Genomic DNA, 17,758 nt, shown 5'->3' with positions numbered 1-17,758 from the left:
AGGAATTTTACTTGGAGGGCTCACATTAAAGAACGGAATGTGTGGGGGAAAGATGAAAGAGGATATAAAATCGAATGCCCACCCTGTATACAAATCCTAGGCCGTGGTGGAGTTCTGGGCCCACTTTTACAACCTGACCGGAAAAAGAAATGGCAGTAAAGCCACAACTTCCCACTTCCTGACCCATGGCAGACATTAGCAATTGATTATGGCATTCATGATGAAGCCTAGTTACCTGGAGCAAATCATTTATTTGGTTGAGTGTCAAACTGTACCACCATGTTCATTTTGCTCATTTAAATCTTATGAATAGTTTGCATTCTAGAAACTCTGGGAGGCCCAGGAATTCCGCATCCTGAATATGCCAGGGACCGCATGATTCAAGAGCTGAAAGGGGTCTGGTCTGATGGGAAGGGTCTGTGCCAGGGTGAGCTCTAACCCAGTACCTTCCGAGCGATTCTCTCAATGACAACTCGGGCTACTTGAGTGATGGACCCGCCCTCTGGATCGTAAAAAGGACTCTGAGGATGGTCCAGGCTGGTCAGGGGTCGGATTTTCTCCTGGGGAATTGTGGGCTTGTTGGATGACTGCAGTGGAGAGAACACAGACACAGAGAGTGGGAAATAAAACTGGTTAAAAACCACAAAAATTTGATATATGATCAGAACAAAAACCTTGAAAGGAATTTTAACAAGTGTAACTGCTATTTATATTTACAGAATTTTGGTTCATGCCATGTGTTGTGCATGAACATTTGTAGATCTATACTTTCAAATTCTCCCATGTACACAGTAGGATTATGCCCAGATGAAGATGCCGAGTTTTAGAGAGCCATTTCCAGCTAGGAAATTGCTGAACCAGGTTGGTCTGAATCCAGAGTTCTTCCCACTAGACCAGGAATTGGCAAACTTGTCTGCAGAGGGTCAGATGGTAAATATTTTAGGCTTTGTGGGCCAACTGTGTCTGTTGCAAAGACTCAACTGGGTTGTAGTGAGAAAGGAGCCCCAGGCAACATGCGGTTGAATGCGTGAGGCTGGGTTAGAAAACTCCAGGTTGCCCCCAAACCACAGTTTACCAACGTGTGTTCTAGATTTAGATTGTTCTACCACTGGTTTTCTGATGATTCCAGATTTCGATGCAGTTGGTGTGCCGACCATATCTGAAAAATATTGACATTCACAGGAGAATCCGAACTCCTTAGCCTGGCCATCCGGAAACCTTTGGAATCTGGCCCAGCTTAACACACGTCAGCTTCCTGCTGTTCCCCATTCTCTGTCTCTCTCTCTCTTTCTTTTTGCCTCCATGCCTTTTGCCTGCTGTTCCTTAATGCTTATCTCTGAACTGCTCTTCAGCAGAGTCCCTTCCTATGCTCTCCTGACCAGCTGCATGGACACTTCCTGGAGTCCGAGTCACACAGCATGTGAGTATGTGATGATGGGACCATGCTGGGCTCCCCTACCGGACTGTGAGTTCATCTGGTACAGAGCCTGGGCCAGACTCACCTCCATGGCCAGGGCATCCAGAACAGGGCCAGACAAGGAGCAGGCGCTCAGGAAGGTTTGTCACTCACCACTCCAGGCACACACGTACCTCATAGGTCACCCCACTGTCGGTGCCAGCGTCCCAGGGAATCAGGTCCTGCACCACTTTCTGGACCCAGCCGCACTCTTTGGTGCACAGATCCTCTGCAGACAGGCCCACGTTCCAGTCGGGACTGGGGCCCATCATGGTCAGGAAGGACATTAAGTGGCGCGTCCTGTCCACTGAAAATTCAGCCGAGGGTGCTGCTCTCCTGGAAACCAAATACAGAGACCTTTACCTTCGGGGCCCTGGGGGTGCATGCTCTGAGGGACATTTGGCCAGACGATGGCTAAAGGATGAGAGGGAGAGAAAGAAGGGGGATTCTCCCACTGGTCTCTACCTTTGGCTATTATTGGTTTCTCTCTCCAAGCCCATCCATTGGCCACACGTGGAGAGAACCATATGCTACCACGCTATCCATTTTTAATGTGTCTTCAGCACTTACTATTATTTTGTGTTTTCTTATTTGTTTAGCTGTTTATTGACTATCATTTCTCACTGGAGTGTAAGCTCTGGGAAAGCAGGGATTCTGTTTGCCTCCTTCATGGCTTTATTTCCAGTGCCTGGCACATCGTAGATGCTAAGCCAATCTTTTGAATAAGCGAAAGAACAAATACTACGGGCTACGTGTGCGCCCAGCCGTATTGGAAGGGAGGTGAATTTGACAAATAAAAACTGCTTAATGATGCCCCAAGCCTTTCCTTATACATTTTCAAAGATGCCTCAGAGCAGACCTGGGGTAAGGATTATTGACTCCAATTTATGGATGAGGAAACTGAGGCTCAGAAGGGTTATGTTATGTAACTTGTCTAGAGTCACAAAGTGAAGTGGCAGAACGGAGACCACAACCCAAGTCAATCTTAATTCAAGGTCCAAGTTCTTTTCGTCATCAGTTTCTAAGTCCCCACCGCCCCCAGCCCCACTTCACTCTCTAGAGCAACATTGTGCCATCAGAGGGATTATCTCCCCAGCCTGCTGCCTCCAGTGCCCCCCAGAGGCTGCTCAGAGCAAGGCCCTGCCCTGGCAGCAGAGCTCACCCATCGCCTCACAGCTGGTTCCTTGGCTGTTTCCTCCAGTGGGCGAGCAGGGACCCAGCTGTAGAGCCAGAGACCTTTGGCTGACAGCCCCCAAGCTGTGAGAGGCAGTTCTTCAACCTCTGTGTCCTCGTGTTGCTAAGACAAGGTCCTAGGAGTGGCCAGAGCTGTATGAGATCAACAGTGGCAGCCCACTGAGAGGCGTGGTGGGGGAGCTATAGTCACTCAGCCACACTTGGCGGCACACCTGCATTATTTTATTTTCCCTTCATGATACTCCTGTGGGGGTTAGAATTATCATCTCATTTTGTAAAGAAGAAAGGAAAGCATATAGAAGTTAATAAACTTTGAGACGCAGCTGGTGAGGCTGAGGCAGGAAGACAGCTCTGCCTGACTCTCCACCCAGGCTGCTAATCATGGGGAATCCTTAGCTGGGGACCAGCTCGTCTGTTCAGTCCAGCTGGCAGCTGTTTGGGAGTCTCTATGCCCGTCTGCTGGGACCAGCTGCTTCTGGCTGCCCTCCCCGTCCCCAGAAAGCGATGACTCCAGGCTTGCTTGGGCCCTGTGGAACTGGGCCCCTTGGGCAGGCCGGATGGGATCAGGCAACAAGCAGCGAAGGCGGGAAGCCTGGGCGCGCATCATCCCATACCACCTCTTAGAGCTGCGTATCCTTGGACAAGTGACTAAACCTTTCTGTGCCTCGGTATCCAAATCTACAGAACGGGGATCCCAATAACTTCTACCCCAAAGGGTTATTGTTAGCATTTAATGACAGGACTCACATCCGGTACTTAGCTCAGTGTCTGGCACCTGACCAATTATTACTACAGTAAGTCCCCTACATATGAACCTTTAAGTTGCGAACTTTCAAAGATGCGAATGTGCATTCCACCAGCGTCAGGTGTGAGTGAAACTGCAGCTTGCCCCCCTCCCCCGTCTCCTATTGCTGACGATCCTTCAGCTCTACCATCTCCCACCTCCTCCCCCTCCTCCAGCCAGTAACTCTCCTTGCCTGTTCACTCGATGCCAGCCCCTGTATGCCAGCTGTTGTGCTGTACTACTGTACTTTTCAAGGTACTGTACTGTAAGATTTAAAATGTTTGCTTTATTTTTTGTTTTTTTAAACGTATTATTTGTGTGAAAAGTATTATAAACCTATTACAGTACAGTACTATACAGCCGATTGTGTTAGTTGGGTACCTAGGCTAACTTTGTTGGACTTACGAACAAATTGGACTTTAGAACGCAGGAGTGGAACGCGTTCGTATGTAGGGGACTTACTGTATTACTGTTACTGAGTGAAGCAGCACTGAAGGGTCATATGGACCAGATCAGAAAAGAGAGGCAAGAGGACGGAGGCCTTCCTGAATGCACTTCTCACTTCAGCCTGATGCCAGTGTAGGTTCTGGAACCTGAGTGGAGGAAGAGCCTGGCCTGAACCTGGCTTTGGCATCAGGACCCACGTGCACTTGCATCTGCTGGGAAGGCTCTCCTTCAGTGGCCTTCAAAGTGTGGTCCTTGGACCAGAAGCATCGGTGTCCTCTGGAAACTTGTTGGAAATGCAAATTATTGGGCCTCACCCCAGATTCACTTAGAGACTGGGGGTAGGACCGAGCATTTTGTTTTAATAATCCCTCCAGGTGATTCTAATGTGCCTCACATTTGAGAATCACTGGTCTACTCGTCTTCCAAGGCTCAGGTCATGAGTCACCTCATCCAGGAGCCTTTCTGATCCCCTGCACTGAGACCAGTGCCTTTGGTCTGTGTTTCCACACACTCTGTGTAGGTCTCTGAGCTGTACCCTTTGATTGTAATCTCTTCCTCACTGTTTGGTCTCCCCCACTAGACTAGGAGCCCTTTGAGGGCACAAACCTGTTTCACAGCCGTATCCCAATACCAGGTTTCCAGTGGGCCAGCTGAACAAGTAGATGTATGATGACTTGAGCTCCACTACTTACTAGATCTTGGGCAAGTAACTCACTCATCCTCTTCCAGTCTCAATTTCTTCATCTGACGTTACCCACCTGCCGTGTTGCTGTGAGGCTCAGATGATATGTTAGGAGGCCTTTATAAACTGCTAAAGTCCCACACTTACATAGTCTGCTATTTAGTTTGGTACAGATTGGGGGATTTCATTTCCTTTTCCCATGCATGCATTTTCTGGCATGTAGTAGGTCATTGCTTTTAGCAGCTTCTTTAAAGACCTGGCTTCTACAACAATTGCAGTCTGGGGAGCTGCGGCATTGCTCACCTACGGATTAACAGGACACCATCTGGGGTCTGCCTTCCAGTAACTGCCTGGCAGAGAGCATGGGCATGTGGGCAGAGAGGGACTGCTTGGCTCTGGACCCCTCGGGAGTCCAGCAGTGCCTTGGAGGAAGGCTTCTCTTCCGTTGCCATAGAGACCAACCACTACACCTGTTACCTTCCCATCTCCCTGAGCATGTGGTTGTGGGTCAGGTAGTCTTTCATATCCTGTACCCCACGGATGAAGCTATTCATCATGACAACCTAAAAGGACAAAACCAGCTCTACTTGGGAATCCACAGCTGGAGAAACCAAACCAAGCCCCATCCAACACACCACCCTGCTACTCTGCCCAGCTGAAGGATGTAACCATCTGAGAACCTCCTGTGTTTTACAAGGTTTATACAAATCATTCTCTGCTAATGCATTTTGGCCAAATCTGTAACCTGAGTGAGGTATCCCCCAGACCTTGGTAAGTGTTTCAAGGGGTAGAAAATTTGGGGCAACCGATCCCTGCACAAAACGCCTGACCTTAGGTTGGGTGATATGGTAGATTTGGCTCTAAAAGCCTGGGAACGATTTTATAACATGTTGAGTTACGTCCTGCTCTTTTCTTGTACCCTTGACTGGAAAATTCATCCTCAGGCCCCCCAGCTTGAGGGGAGGAAATGTTTCCTGACCTCACCTCAAATTGCTTAGGACCCCTGGTGTACCTTCCCAGAGCATGTTGAACTCACTCTTTCCTTGGAGTTGCTTGTTTAATTTCCATCTTCCCTGTTAGTTTCCAAAAGAATAGGGACCATTTTTGTCTTGTTTACAGCTATATCCCGGTGCCTGGCTTAGAATTTGGCATGCGGTAGATTCTCCTCAAATATTTGTTGAAATAATTGAGTTAATCTAGGAAATGAATATGGAGCTCTTAACACTTCTTTTGGCCTTCAGAGCTAATTTTAAAATTACCTCAAAGTAATTATTACTTCTATAATAAAAATGCTATTTAAAATAATGAAATGGATAAGAATATATGTTTTCTTTAGGAAATGCTAGATATGACTGGAATTCTTTAATTTGTCCAAACCATAATAAAAATTCTTATTCATGCTTTCTTATATGCCATGTCTTCCCATATAAAGTATTTTATTAATTTGATCTTATTTTTCTATCTGGGATTTAAATTTTTATCACTTTTCTGGCAAAGAGAATTGATCTGGCCATACCATATAACAATATACTATAACGTATGATAATGAAAATGGTGTAATATCCAGGATAAGATAGAAATATAGATCAGTGGCACAGGCTGAAGATTCCAGAAATTTTCGACAAGGACTCATACAAAATTGAGGGGGAGAGGAAAGATCATGCAACAAGTGGGGTTGGGCTAACTTAATTGCAGTTTAAAAAAATATGGTATTCACATCTAATATCACACACACACACACACACACACATCCCCCCAAACAGCAAAAACTCAGAGTTAAGTAAAAAACAACCAGATCATAGGAAAGAAAGTCAAGTTTTTTGATCTGTTAGAGAAACGTTAATTTTCTCAGCTTTGAAACAATAAAAGCAATCACAAAAGTAAGTAATACCAACTAAAAACATCTGCATAATGGAGACAACAGTGTTGAATTAGAAAGGAAAAATGACATGTTAGCAAAAATGTCTCCCTCTGGTTTGACTGACAAATGTCAATATCTATAGTATGTACAGAGCTAGTCCAAATCTGTAAAAGAAACAACAAAAAACACAATCCCAATAGGTAAAGAAAAGTTATGAACAGACAATTCATACCAGAAAAATGAAAACCAAATGAAGACAGAGATATCTTGTGTCTTTTTACATTCAGAGAGGCAGCCTGGTGTGGGAGAGAACAAAGGGGACTGGAAGAGACAGCTGGATTTGAGCCCTGGTTCAGTCACTTATTAGCTATGTGACAGCAGCTTTGACCTCGTGTCCCTTTACAATTACGAATCTGCAAAATGGGAGCATCCTCAGACCCACCCCAGGGTTTTTTGTGAGGAAATTGCTTATCATCATGACTGGCACCATAGAAGGACGTGGTAAATGTTGATTTCCTTCTCACTCCGCTTTTCTAAACAAAGCTTTCAAAAACACGACGAAAGAAAAGAGGCAATAAAGGATTTTTATGGTCCTTCTAGAGACTTACTATACCATTCTAAGTTACAGATCCATATCTGTGAGACTCAGGTCACTCATATGCTGCGTTCTGTCCCTCTTGTTCGTTTCAAATAATCCTCAATAAAGAGCTTTCAAAGTTGCAGAAACTCAAGTTCGACACTAGGCGGTGCTAGAGCCATTCACTAGGCTGAAGTCTGTGGCTGGAGGAAGGTTTCAGAGAGCTCTCTGCCTTGGACAACTGTTTATAATTTGGAGGCATCTAGGGCTCCGAGTCCATCTGGCCTGTTAGACCTCTGAGTTCTCTAGTCCAAGGCCAGTCTTCCTTTACAATCCTGGGGACATCAACGGACCTGGGCAGGTCCTACAGGAGACCGGAAGCACCCTGAAACTTCCAGCCCTGATTTGACAGAAACATGCCTCTGGCCCCCTGGGAACCATGGCTGGGGGGCACAGACCCTACAGAGGCATGATTTCTGGAAAGGGTGACCATGTCTCTATTTCACCTGCCTCTCATCTGTCTCACAAACAGATATGTCTAAACAAATGTTAATTAATCGGAATGGCTGGAAATAATTAAGGAGACTACAGTCCTTTAAAAGATTCATCATAAGGAAAGGAATAAAATTTATTTTTTAAAGTTCCAGTAATTCCTAACAGTCAGACTTAACTGGAGGAACTGGGTGGTGGAAATTCAGCATTGATTTGCAGGAAACCTGGGCATTTTCTACTCAGGCGCAGGAAGAACTTGTGGAGGACGTGGCTTTTGCTCAGAATTTGTCTTTCCTGTCTCTACCTGTACTCTGGGCTTTTGGAGCCACCGCTTGATTTATTGAGCTAAACAGTCAGCAGCTAATTTGTTCATTCATGGCTGTCCTTTGAGAAGTGGTCCTGGGGATAAAGATGAAGATCATTGAAAAACAAGTCAGTTTCTCTGGGCAGGACCTCACAAAGTAGGTCACCCTGGCTTTGCACTGGCCTGAGGGAGGCTGGAATCCCATTAACCTCAATAGAGCAGGCTCACAAGGAGGGGCAGGGCTGTTTCTGCAAAACAAAACTTGGCTGCGTGTAGGCTTCCTAATTTGACTTCCTAATGAGATTTGGAAGAGGAAAGGGGAGACTGGGGTATGGGAAAACCAAAGGAAAATTCCTTTCCCTTAACAAGCTGGTAGCACTGAGTGGAGAGGCTTTGGGAATTTGGGAAATCTGAGTGTTTGCCATGGATTAATTCTGTTCCACTGGGGTCTCAAGATATCTGAGGGATGCGTGAAGGGTGGGAAGGTGTCCCCAAATATTTTTTTTCAAATCTTCAGAAATTAAAAAAAAAAAAAAAAAAAGCTCCATTGATTCTTTCATCCTTTTGGAGCTACTGCCCAGTCTCTCTTCTTTCATATCAAACTTCACAGAAGAGTTGTCTGTACTCAGATTCCATAAACTCACTTTCTGTTCACATTTCACCCTGCTCCAGGCTGTTTACCCTCCCCCCATAACTCAGCAGAAAGGCTTCCCAATTAAGGTCACGATGATCTTGATGTTGATAAATTCAACTGGCATTGTGCAACTCTGGTCTTCCTTGATCTCTCAGCTGCCCTGGACACAGCTATCCTTCTTGAATGCTTTCTTCCCTTGGCTTCCCTGTTACCAAGCTTCCCCCAATCTCCGTGCTACTCCTTTCTTGCTCCCTTTGCAGGCAAGTCCTCCTCAGCATTAAATGTTGGAGCTCCTCGGGACTCAGTCCCAAGCCCTTGACTCTCATTCTCAAGCTGTCTCTCAAACATGTCCTTGGTGTTGATTGTCTCCCATTCCTTGGTGACCCTCAATTTTATATCTCAGTTTAGAATTCTCCCCGATTTTCAAAGCTTTATAGTTAACCGTGTTCTTAACACCTCCAGTGTCTGAGTGGGGTCCTCTGCAGTGTTAAAGCCATGGGGGACACAGAGACCAAGCCTGCATTCCCCGAGGAGGTAGGGGCACTTGGTACTGCACGCATGAGCAGTGCACCTCACCTGCTCAGCCACCTGAGAGGCAGTGCTGACTTGACATAACTGGCATGCGGCGGCCAGGAGGCGGGTGGCTCCACAATACAAGGCCAGGCGGGGGGATGGACAGGGCCCTGTTGCTACTTACACGTTGAGAGGCTGCCAGGCTGGCCACTGAGCTTTGGCTTTGATGACAGTGAGGACCTCATCGCTCTGTAAAAAAGGACCACAGGTATTTAGTGAGGAGAGCTGGGCTCAGGGAACAAGAGGGCTCTGACATAGTGACGTTGTGCACCCCCATGCCCTTACCTGTGGCTGAGACTCTACCTGCCCCGGGGTGAAGAGCCCTGGAGTCTCAGCAATCCCAGGAAGTGGGGCTGCGTCCAGGGTGCCTGGTGTGTGTGTGTGCTGGACACCGAGGGGCCCACTGAGCCACACTTAAGGGTTCCTGCGCAGACCCTTCTCCACAGGAGCCAGGCTCTAACTTGCCCTCCCCCTGGGATGGCCAGACCTCCATATCATGTCCACCCTGGAGGGCAGGTCATGCTCTCTGTGTCCAGGCTTCCACCGGGGCCTGCTCCAGCCACACTGCAGCCACAATCTGACCCCAAGGGTTGACACGCCCGAGGCCTCTCCTGCTGTCGAGACTCACATACTGGATCAGACTCCCTTGGACAAGGAGGGCAAGATGAAGCCTGGGGCCCACACTCCTGGGCCACTCACATAATCCTGCTCTAGTTTGCTTTGCACAGTGTGTAGGGTACCCTTAAAGCTTGGGGACCTGAAAGAATTTTTTGAGGAAGAATTTGATAATTAACATTTAGAAGGAAAGCCTTAAGTCATCATCATGGGGAAAAATCAGAATTTTGTTAATCTTGCTTAACTTTACTTTGAGATTTGTTTGGGTTTTTATTTTCAATTACACATTGGGGCTGAGGGCTACCATACGCTTTTCAAGGCTTAAGCTTGTCCAAATTCAGTTTTGGCTGGGGTTTCCCCAGAGTGGATTCAGCTGGTCCTGGAGCTCCCCTTCCCCAGGCCGGGGCCCAGCAGTGTTCAGACACCACTGTCCACACTGCACAGCAAAGCCCAGGATGTCACCAGCAGGGGCAGCAAGAGCTTTGTTGTCGAATGAACAGGTTTCTGAGTTCCCGAAGGGCAGAGGCTGGCTTGGATGGCCCACAGCTCTGCCCCAGTCCTTAGAGTTGTTCCTGGCAATAGGTACCTAGCATGTATTTGGGATGAATCGGTGAACTTCTCCTTAGTTGGTGGGTACCTTGCCCAGAAAATCCCATGCAAGGAGGAGGTCAGAGGTGCTTCCCGGCTTAGGCTGCAAGATGAGAAAAAGCCTCTGGTCTGGAGCACCTCGTCTGCAGCCAGGGAATGGGTTGCTGGAGCAGGGTGGGGAGCTTAGAGGGGGCAGGAGCTTAGCCAGATCCTGCTCAGCTTGGGCACCTACTGATGGTCCTGGTGGGGCGAGGGTAGAAGTGAGGCCCACAGAGCACCCCGTCCCCCCAGAAGCTCGCAGCCTGCTCTGAGCTCAGGCTTCCTTGGGGGTTCCCCCTTTGGGTCAGAGGAAAGAATCTGTGGATGCACAGACATCCCCCCACTCACATGTCTGCAGGGAGAGCGTTTCCAAGTCCCAACAGAGTGCTTTACATTTCTCACGGGAGATTTTTTTTATTTGTTGAGACTCTATCCCTGACTCACTCCTAATACGCATCTGCTGAGTGACTGAGAGAAGCTGCCTGACATGAAGTCACATGTAAGAATTTTTTGACCTGGTCTCCTGTGACCTGGGTTTCCTGTACTTAGCTCATACGTTCCGTGTCCCACAACGAGTTCTTCATCTGCCCCTAGAACACTGCTCTTCCTCAAGTGGACCCCGTCGGGCACATCCACCAGCTGCCTGCATTCCTCCATCTCTTACCCCTCACGGCCATTGGGCCCCAAGATCCACTGCATTCACAGCCTTACTATCTCGAGTCCTTCCACGGTCTCCTCACCAGTTGCCCTGACTCTAGTATCTTCTTGCTTTTCCCCAGTCCACCCTTGACATTGCTGCAAACCTGACCATATCCATTGCCTGCCTAAACCCTGCAACAGCTCCCCACAACTTCCAGGGTGATTTCTTAATCCCTGAGTTTTGCCTACGTGGCCCGCATCAGCTAGCTTTTTTCTTTGATTTTTAATTTTGGAGTAATACATGCTTTTTGTGGAAAAATTTAGCATCACAGAAGAACACAACGTAAATGTTGAGCATTCTACTTCAACATGTACCCTGGCTTCTGCCACCTCCTTCTCCAGAATGTTACAGTTCAGTACATATCATTCCAGACCTTTTACTATACTTAGGTACTATGTGTGTGTGTGCACGTACATTATATACAGCTTTTCCCACAAAAATTGCATCATATTGAATATCTTATTCTGCACCACGATTTTTACATTTTCCCCTTACTATATCATATCATGGGAAACTTTCCATGTCAGTACCTATGGCAATATAACTTCCCTTTTCTTGATTTTTGAAGTGTTAGAGATCTTCAAATTAGGGTAAGCCAGGTCAAGACTTAGAAAAAAAGAAATCCAAGTATGAGATCCAAGTAATGAGGTACTGTCTGAAGACAGTCCTTTTGCCCTTGAAGAAATACTTTACTAAAAAATAAAATCAATGTGGGTGGAGGAGTTAAGGGGGCCACCAAGTTAGCTGGCCCTGCAGATGCACCTTGTATTACAATTAAATCTTGGTTTTCAAGTCCCAACTAATGACATTGATTTTGCTTTTGCAGCATATAACTCAATAGAAATTGTTGGGGCCCTCCACTAGTGTTTATTTATGGTGCTGACATTCCATCTGTATTTTTTAGAGCCATGGAGGCTCCAAGGATGGTGGTTCCATGTCTGCAGGCACTAGAACAGCTTCTTCCTGTAAACTGTTTCATCTCATGGTTACGCACCATCTGCATGATCAGCAGTTCCTTGTTGTGATCTTTTATGGTAACCAAATAAATAACACAGGAACATTCTGGAAAATATATTTAAAAAACTAAATATTTTTCTTGAAGCATCAAAATTCTCTAGTAGAACCAAAGCTCTATAGGATTAGAGAGGGTCTGGCTTGTTCATGGCCATATCCAAGTGCTGTGGATACTCAGCAAATTGGTGAAAAAGCAAAGCCACACCATTTTTTGATGTATGTGTAGAATTCCATAGCATGGATGTTTTCTTATTTAATCGGCATTACTGGCGGATATTTAATTGTTTATATAAATGATGCTATAATGAACACTTGTGTACATATTTCTTTGTTTACAAGTTCCTGTGTCATAGACTTCCAGGAATGATCAAACGATGAAGCAAATTGACAATTTTGGTAGCGCCTACCAAATTGTCCTCCAGATGTCTGTACCAACTGATACTTCAGCAAGAATGTGTATGTGCCAATGTCTTTACAACTTTGGGCACACTGGATACTATCAATCTTTTTCATCTTTACTAATCCAGCAGGCAGGAAAGTAGCATGGTTGAGAGCATAAGCCCTAGAGTCATACCTGATTTCAAATCCTGACTGCACCGTGACTAGCTCTCTGTCCTTTGGCAAGTCTCTGACTTCCCTTAGCTTTCTCATCTCTGAAATAGGGTTAAAAAGTATATCTACCACATGGTGTTATTAGGGGGACAAAATGACATAATTCAAGTAACGTGCTAATAACCATGCCTGTATTAGCATCAATACTAGCTACTACTCTTATTCTTATTCACATTCAGGCCAAGATGGTATTAGAACTGATTTGTACTGCCTGAGTACAGAGAACGGAGCACATAGTAGCACCAACAAAGCCACAAGGCCTCAGGAGAATGTCCCCTTATTTAAAGGTTAATGTAGCTGGGTGAGCCTTGGATGGGGGCACTGGGGCTCCAGGTACTTTACATTCTGAAGACTGAAGAATTTAAATTCAGAGTAAGCAACCCAAACTTCAGACTTAAATGAAAAACTGTTTTAACAAGTCTCTAAAGCCCAGAAAGGATCTTTCAAGATCCTTAAAGCCCTTATCCATCTCCCATAGGACTGTTTTCAAAGTATTTCAGGGCACTCAGTTCACGCCTCGTTTGCATGACGTTAGCACTTTCCCAGAGATATGCCAATTAAAATAAAAAACCTCCAAGAAACTACAGGGTACTCATGTTCATCTTCACGGGGAAGAGTTCTTCCATTTTGCTTTTGGTAAACATACTGTGAAGGTGTTACAACTGTACTCAGACTTCCTCAGGTACCAAATGAAAATTGCACGGCCTACTAAATCAGGCCATGGGCTGAGCTCAGATCCAGAGGGAGGAGGATTCCTGTGGAGTGGAAACAAGTCTGGGACAGGTCAGGGGCAGAAATCACATGGATATCAGAAGATGTCACGTCTGAACAGAGCAGAGGGACAGAATGTGAGTCTGGGGGGCCAGGTGAGGGCTGGTGTCTGAACATCCTTACCCCACACTGACCCTCCCACGCCCCCCAGAGCCAGCTCCCAAGGCAGGAGAGCTCCGGCATCTCAGCTGTGCTCACGGCAACAGGCGAGTCTGTCCCCTCCTCCCTGCCTTGCTTCCCGCCTCTTCTCTGTTCCTGCACCTTCCTGGCTCCTGATCTTTCGCCTTTGTCTCCCAGTCCTGAACCACAACCTGTTTCTTCATCCGAAGGCCCCTTTTGCTCCGGGTGGCACTGAAGCTAAGCTTCCTCACCATACCACGTCCTGCCCCAGACCAGCAGTCTGGGAGTCAGCCCAGCCAACTTGCCTTCTGCCCCCCAAGGAGAGAAATGAAATGCAATCCATGATCACAGAGGGGAAGGAATCAAAACAAGTAGAAACAGCAACAATCTACTGTTTTCATGTGCTAGGCACCTTGCTAATTACCTTATATATAGTATCTTATTAAATCCTTATGACACATTTGAAAGGTCGGTATATACTTTTTAATCCTCAGCAATACATTTCTTTGGCGAAATTAGTTACACCGTTAGTCAATGGCAGGTCTAGAGTTTAAACCTCAGTCTGGAGACCACATTTGTCAGCCTGTGAACCCAGGTGGAGAGGGCTGGGAGGGTAAGCCGTGGGGCAGGAGGGCGGGGTCTCCTGAAAGGTTGGGCCCCACCCCTCCCCCACCCATGCTTCCGCTGTCCTTCAGGGCGTGTCCTAGCCTACCCTGAGTTCTGAATATTACAGCCCTGCGGGGGGTGGGGGTGAGGGGGTGGGGGGATTATCATACAGTGTTCACAATACTGGTAATGGTAATGCTGTCCTGAGAACTGGTTTTGATAAAGAGGGGGGAGCACAGGGTCCTTGAATTGGAGAGAAACTGCTGCTACTAAAGAGAAGGAAAGCCGAAGACACTAAATGCAGGGGCAGTGATCCACGTGTGTGCACAGAGAGACCCCACCCCCCACCCCACCGTGCATTTCCCCATTTATCAGCTTGCTTCTCAGGAAAATCTTGGGAATAGCTGCCATTTCATTCTGCAGATGAGGAAACTGAGGGTCAAAGAGGTCAAGTGACTTGTGAAGACTGCCCGGTAACCATGGTTCCAGTACAGATGTGTCTGACCCCAAAGCTCATGCTCTTTCCACTTTCTCTGACGAGTCTTCTTCTCCATCTCCCTCTTGTCCCTCTCCTATTTTGCTTGTTTTTCAGCAAGACCATGGCTGCCCCTGGTTGACAGTTTTCTCCAAGGAGCCCTTGCTTTGAGCCACGGGGTCACCCGATTCCCTCTGGAAGGGCAGCACCTGTCATCCTGTGTAAAGACCCCAGTGAGCATGTTTGGTTCCATTATTTGCTCCTACCGTTTCCCAGAATTCCCACTAACTACCCATAAAAAAGATCAGTCCTGATGGCTTCCACCTCTGAAGGGGACTTTTTCATCCCTCCGTGAGTGTCCTGGTGATGAGCAGCAGGAAATGAGACACTTTATGAGGCGATAATGGAGATTTAAGCATCTTTAACATCAATTGTGCCCAGGACGCCTCCCCTCATTTCAACAGCCTCTGGGTTTATCGGGTCATAAATAAAACAGCTCACATTTGGTGGTGCTCTACAGTTTGCCCGTGGTCTCATGTGGGCTGCACTGTAGCCCTCTGAGGCAGGCAGGCAAATGGTCCTCCTTTCCCAGATGTAGTAACTGAGACTCACCTCTCTGCTGCCAATGGTCAGTGCCCAGCTCTTAGCTTCCGGACCATTTGATGCAGCTGGTCCCTCCCTCTGCCTTGAAACACTTTCTGCCTGGCTCTGGCACTTGCTGCCTCTTAATTCACTCCTCACCTCATTCCTCTTCAGTCTCCCTTGCTGACCCTCTTCATCTTCCTCCACACATTGGAGTGCCCCTGTATTCAAGCCCTTGGTGCTCTTTCTCTTTTCTATTCACACTGCCTTGGCGATTTCCTCTTGTCCCATGCCTTAAAATACACGCTGTGTATACACCGATGACTCCTAAATTGTCATCTTCACCTCAACCCCGCCTGTATGTTAACTGTCTTAACACTTTCATCTGGATGTTGAATTGGTATCTCAAACTCAACGTGTCTGAAACCAAACTCCTGATCTTCTCCTCCCCAAACCTGGCCTCTCTCATTCTTCCCATTCCACTAAATGGCAACGCTGTCCTTCTAGTTTCTCATCCTTGATGCTTCTCTCTCTCATACTCCACCTCTGATCCTTCAGCACATCTATCAACTCCACTTCTAAAATGTATTTACGAGCCAACCACTGTCTGTCACCATCGTTAGAGCAGGGGCTGAACTGCATCCTCCCTGTGTCCTCAGCACCATCTTGGTCCAAGCCACCAGCATCATTTGCCTGGATTATTGCAACTGCTTCCTGGCTGGTCTCTCTGCCTCTTCCCTCACCCTTCTCCAGGCTCCTCCCTCACACAGCAGCCACATCATGCCATCCCTCTGGTCAAAATCCTCTAATGGCATCACACCGCACAGCCAATGGGGACCTTGCCATGGCCCCCTTGGCCCTTCATGCTCTGCTCTGCCCCCCGTTACCTCACTAGCTTCATCCCTAACTTCTCTCCCCCTTTTGCTCACTTCGCTCCCAGCCGCCCTGGATGTCTTCTCCTCAGACGCGCCAGGCACACTTGCTGCCCCCTGAGCCTGGGGTGCTGCCCTCCCAGACACTAGAGCATGCATTCCTCTGTCTCCTCCAGGTCTTTGCTCAAATGTCACCTGCTCAGTGAGGCCTCTGCTGACCACACTGTGCAAAAGAGCAATTCCCTGCCCCTTCCTTGACCTGGCACACACCCACTACTTTATCTGGTTATCTTTTCCCCGTAACATTTGTCCCCATCCGATATACTATGTATTTTGCTTTCTTTTTGTCATTGATCTCCCCCTGCTAGAATAGGCATTCCATGTGGGCAAAGGCTTTTGTCTGTTTTGCTCACTCACCGCTGTACTATCAGTGTTTAGAACGTGCTTGATCAATCTTTGCTGTTTGAATGAGAGGCTGTGCCGAGGAAGAGGCTGGCGTCCTTCTGAGCCCCAGGCCACCAGGACTCCACAGCACAGGATGGAGCCAGAGCTGGGTAAAGTGACACTGATGGACCTGCGCACTGAGCTGGCGGGCACTGGAAGAGCCAGTGGAGAGTGCCAGCCAGAGAACTCTGCTAGACCTGCCTGATAGTAGAAGGAGGGGGAAGGGACAGGACGCGGAGGCCACCTTAGGAACCATGGTGAGGCTCACAGGCTCTGAGTCTGCCTCAGATGGACACCCCCGGTGACCTGGGCTGGCTGTTTATAAGTGGCTATACCCCACCTTGCTCCTAGGAAGCAGCTGCCATCACAAGTGGCTGTCTGATCAGCTATTTCAAAGCCAGAGAACGTATCTGAAGCCCATTAACAGATCCACAAGAAGATGATGTGGTTTCACAGAAGCATTTCAAATTCAATTTCTTTTTATTTCTTTTCAAACACAGCCTGTAATTCTGATGGGAAAATTGCATAATGCCCGTAGATAATAATTTTCCCGTGAGATGGTTTTGTGAAAGCAGCTTGACATTTCTGAAGCTGGAGAGGAAGGGCCCATCAGAGCCGCCTGGGCCTGCCCTGCTGCCCCTGCACCCACATTTGTCTCTGGCAGGTGGAGAGCTCTGAGACGGGCATCACGCCATGACCTCACAGAGAGGGCCAGCCTTCTGTGTGCCTCTGTTACCACAGGCATTGGTTTAGCTCGTTCTTTGGGGACCAGCATGCCAATCCTGGGCTTAACCTCATTTTCTGGACTTTCATCGTATCCTTCAGAATGCTTATGGAAGTCAGCCTCTCCTCGGAGTCAAACAGGGAGCTGAAGGGGTGGGTGGGGCACGTCTGTGCCTCCCAGCCCAGCCCCTCCTGACCCGATCTTCCCACGCTCTCCTCCCCACCTTCTGCCCTATCTCCAGCAATTAGAAAGACGTTAGTGCTGGGGTCAGAGCAGAGAAGTGAAAAAGGGGTCAGGCCAGGCGAGATTCTGACATCACACGGGAGAGAGCACGCTAAGCCGGGCTGTCTGCTTCCCAACAGGCGAGGGCTGCAAGGAGGCCCAGCTGGAGCCAGGGAGGGAGGATGAGCCAGGCCAGGTCTGGCTGAAGGTGCCTGCAAGGCAACCTGTAGGGGCAGCACCCCTAACGCTGCCCCTTGGGAGCATCTCTGGGTGTCTTTTTTTTTTTTTCTTTAAACTTATTTTATTTATTTATTTATTTTTGGCTGCGTCGGGTCTTCGTTGCTGCGCGCGGGCTTTCTCTAGTTGCGGT

The 17,758-nt window shown here is 47.7% G+C and overlaps 1 protein-coding gene across 1 annotated transcript in view; it reads right to left on the bottom strand.

Moving 5' to 3' along the window:
• Positions 1-17,758, bottom strand: part of SPON1 (spondin 1) — a 276,795-nt gene that overhangs the window by 11,028 nt on the left and 248,009 nt on the right. Inside the window, exons 7-9 of the mRNA XM_024118692.3 lie at positions 9,129-9,193; positions 1,591-1,792; positions 447-587 (exon numbers count right to left, since the gene is read on the bottom strand). Coding sequence (XP_023974460.1) covers positions 447-587; positions 1,591-1,792; positions 9,129-9,193 — 408 coding nt within the window. The remainder of the gene's footprint in view (positions 1-446; positions 588-1,590; positions 1,793-9,128; positions 9,194-17,758) is intronic.

The sequence above is a fragment of the Physeter macrocephalus genome, chromosome 16, assembly GCF_002837175.3.
Source record: "Physeter macrocephalus isolate SW-GA chromosome 16, ASM283717v5, whole genome shotgun sequence".
Taxonomy (NCBI): Eukaryota; Metazoa; Chordata; class Mammalia; order Artiodactyla; family Physeteridae; genus Physeter; species Physeter macrocephalus.
This window is presented reverse-complemented; position numbering and strand designations above follow the sequence as displayed.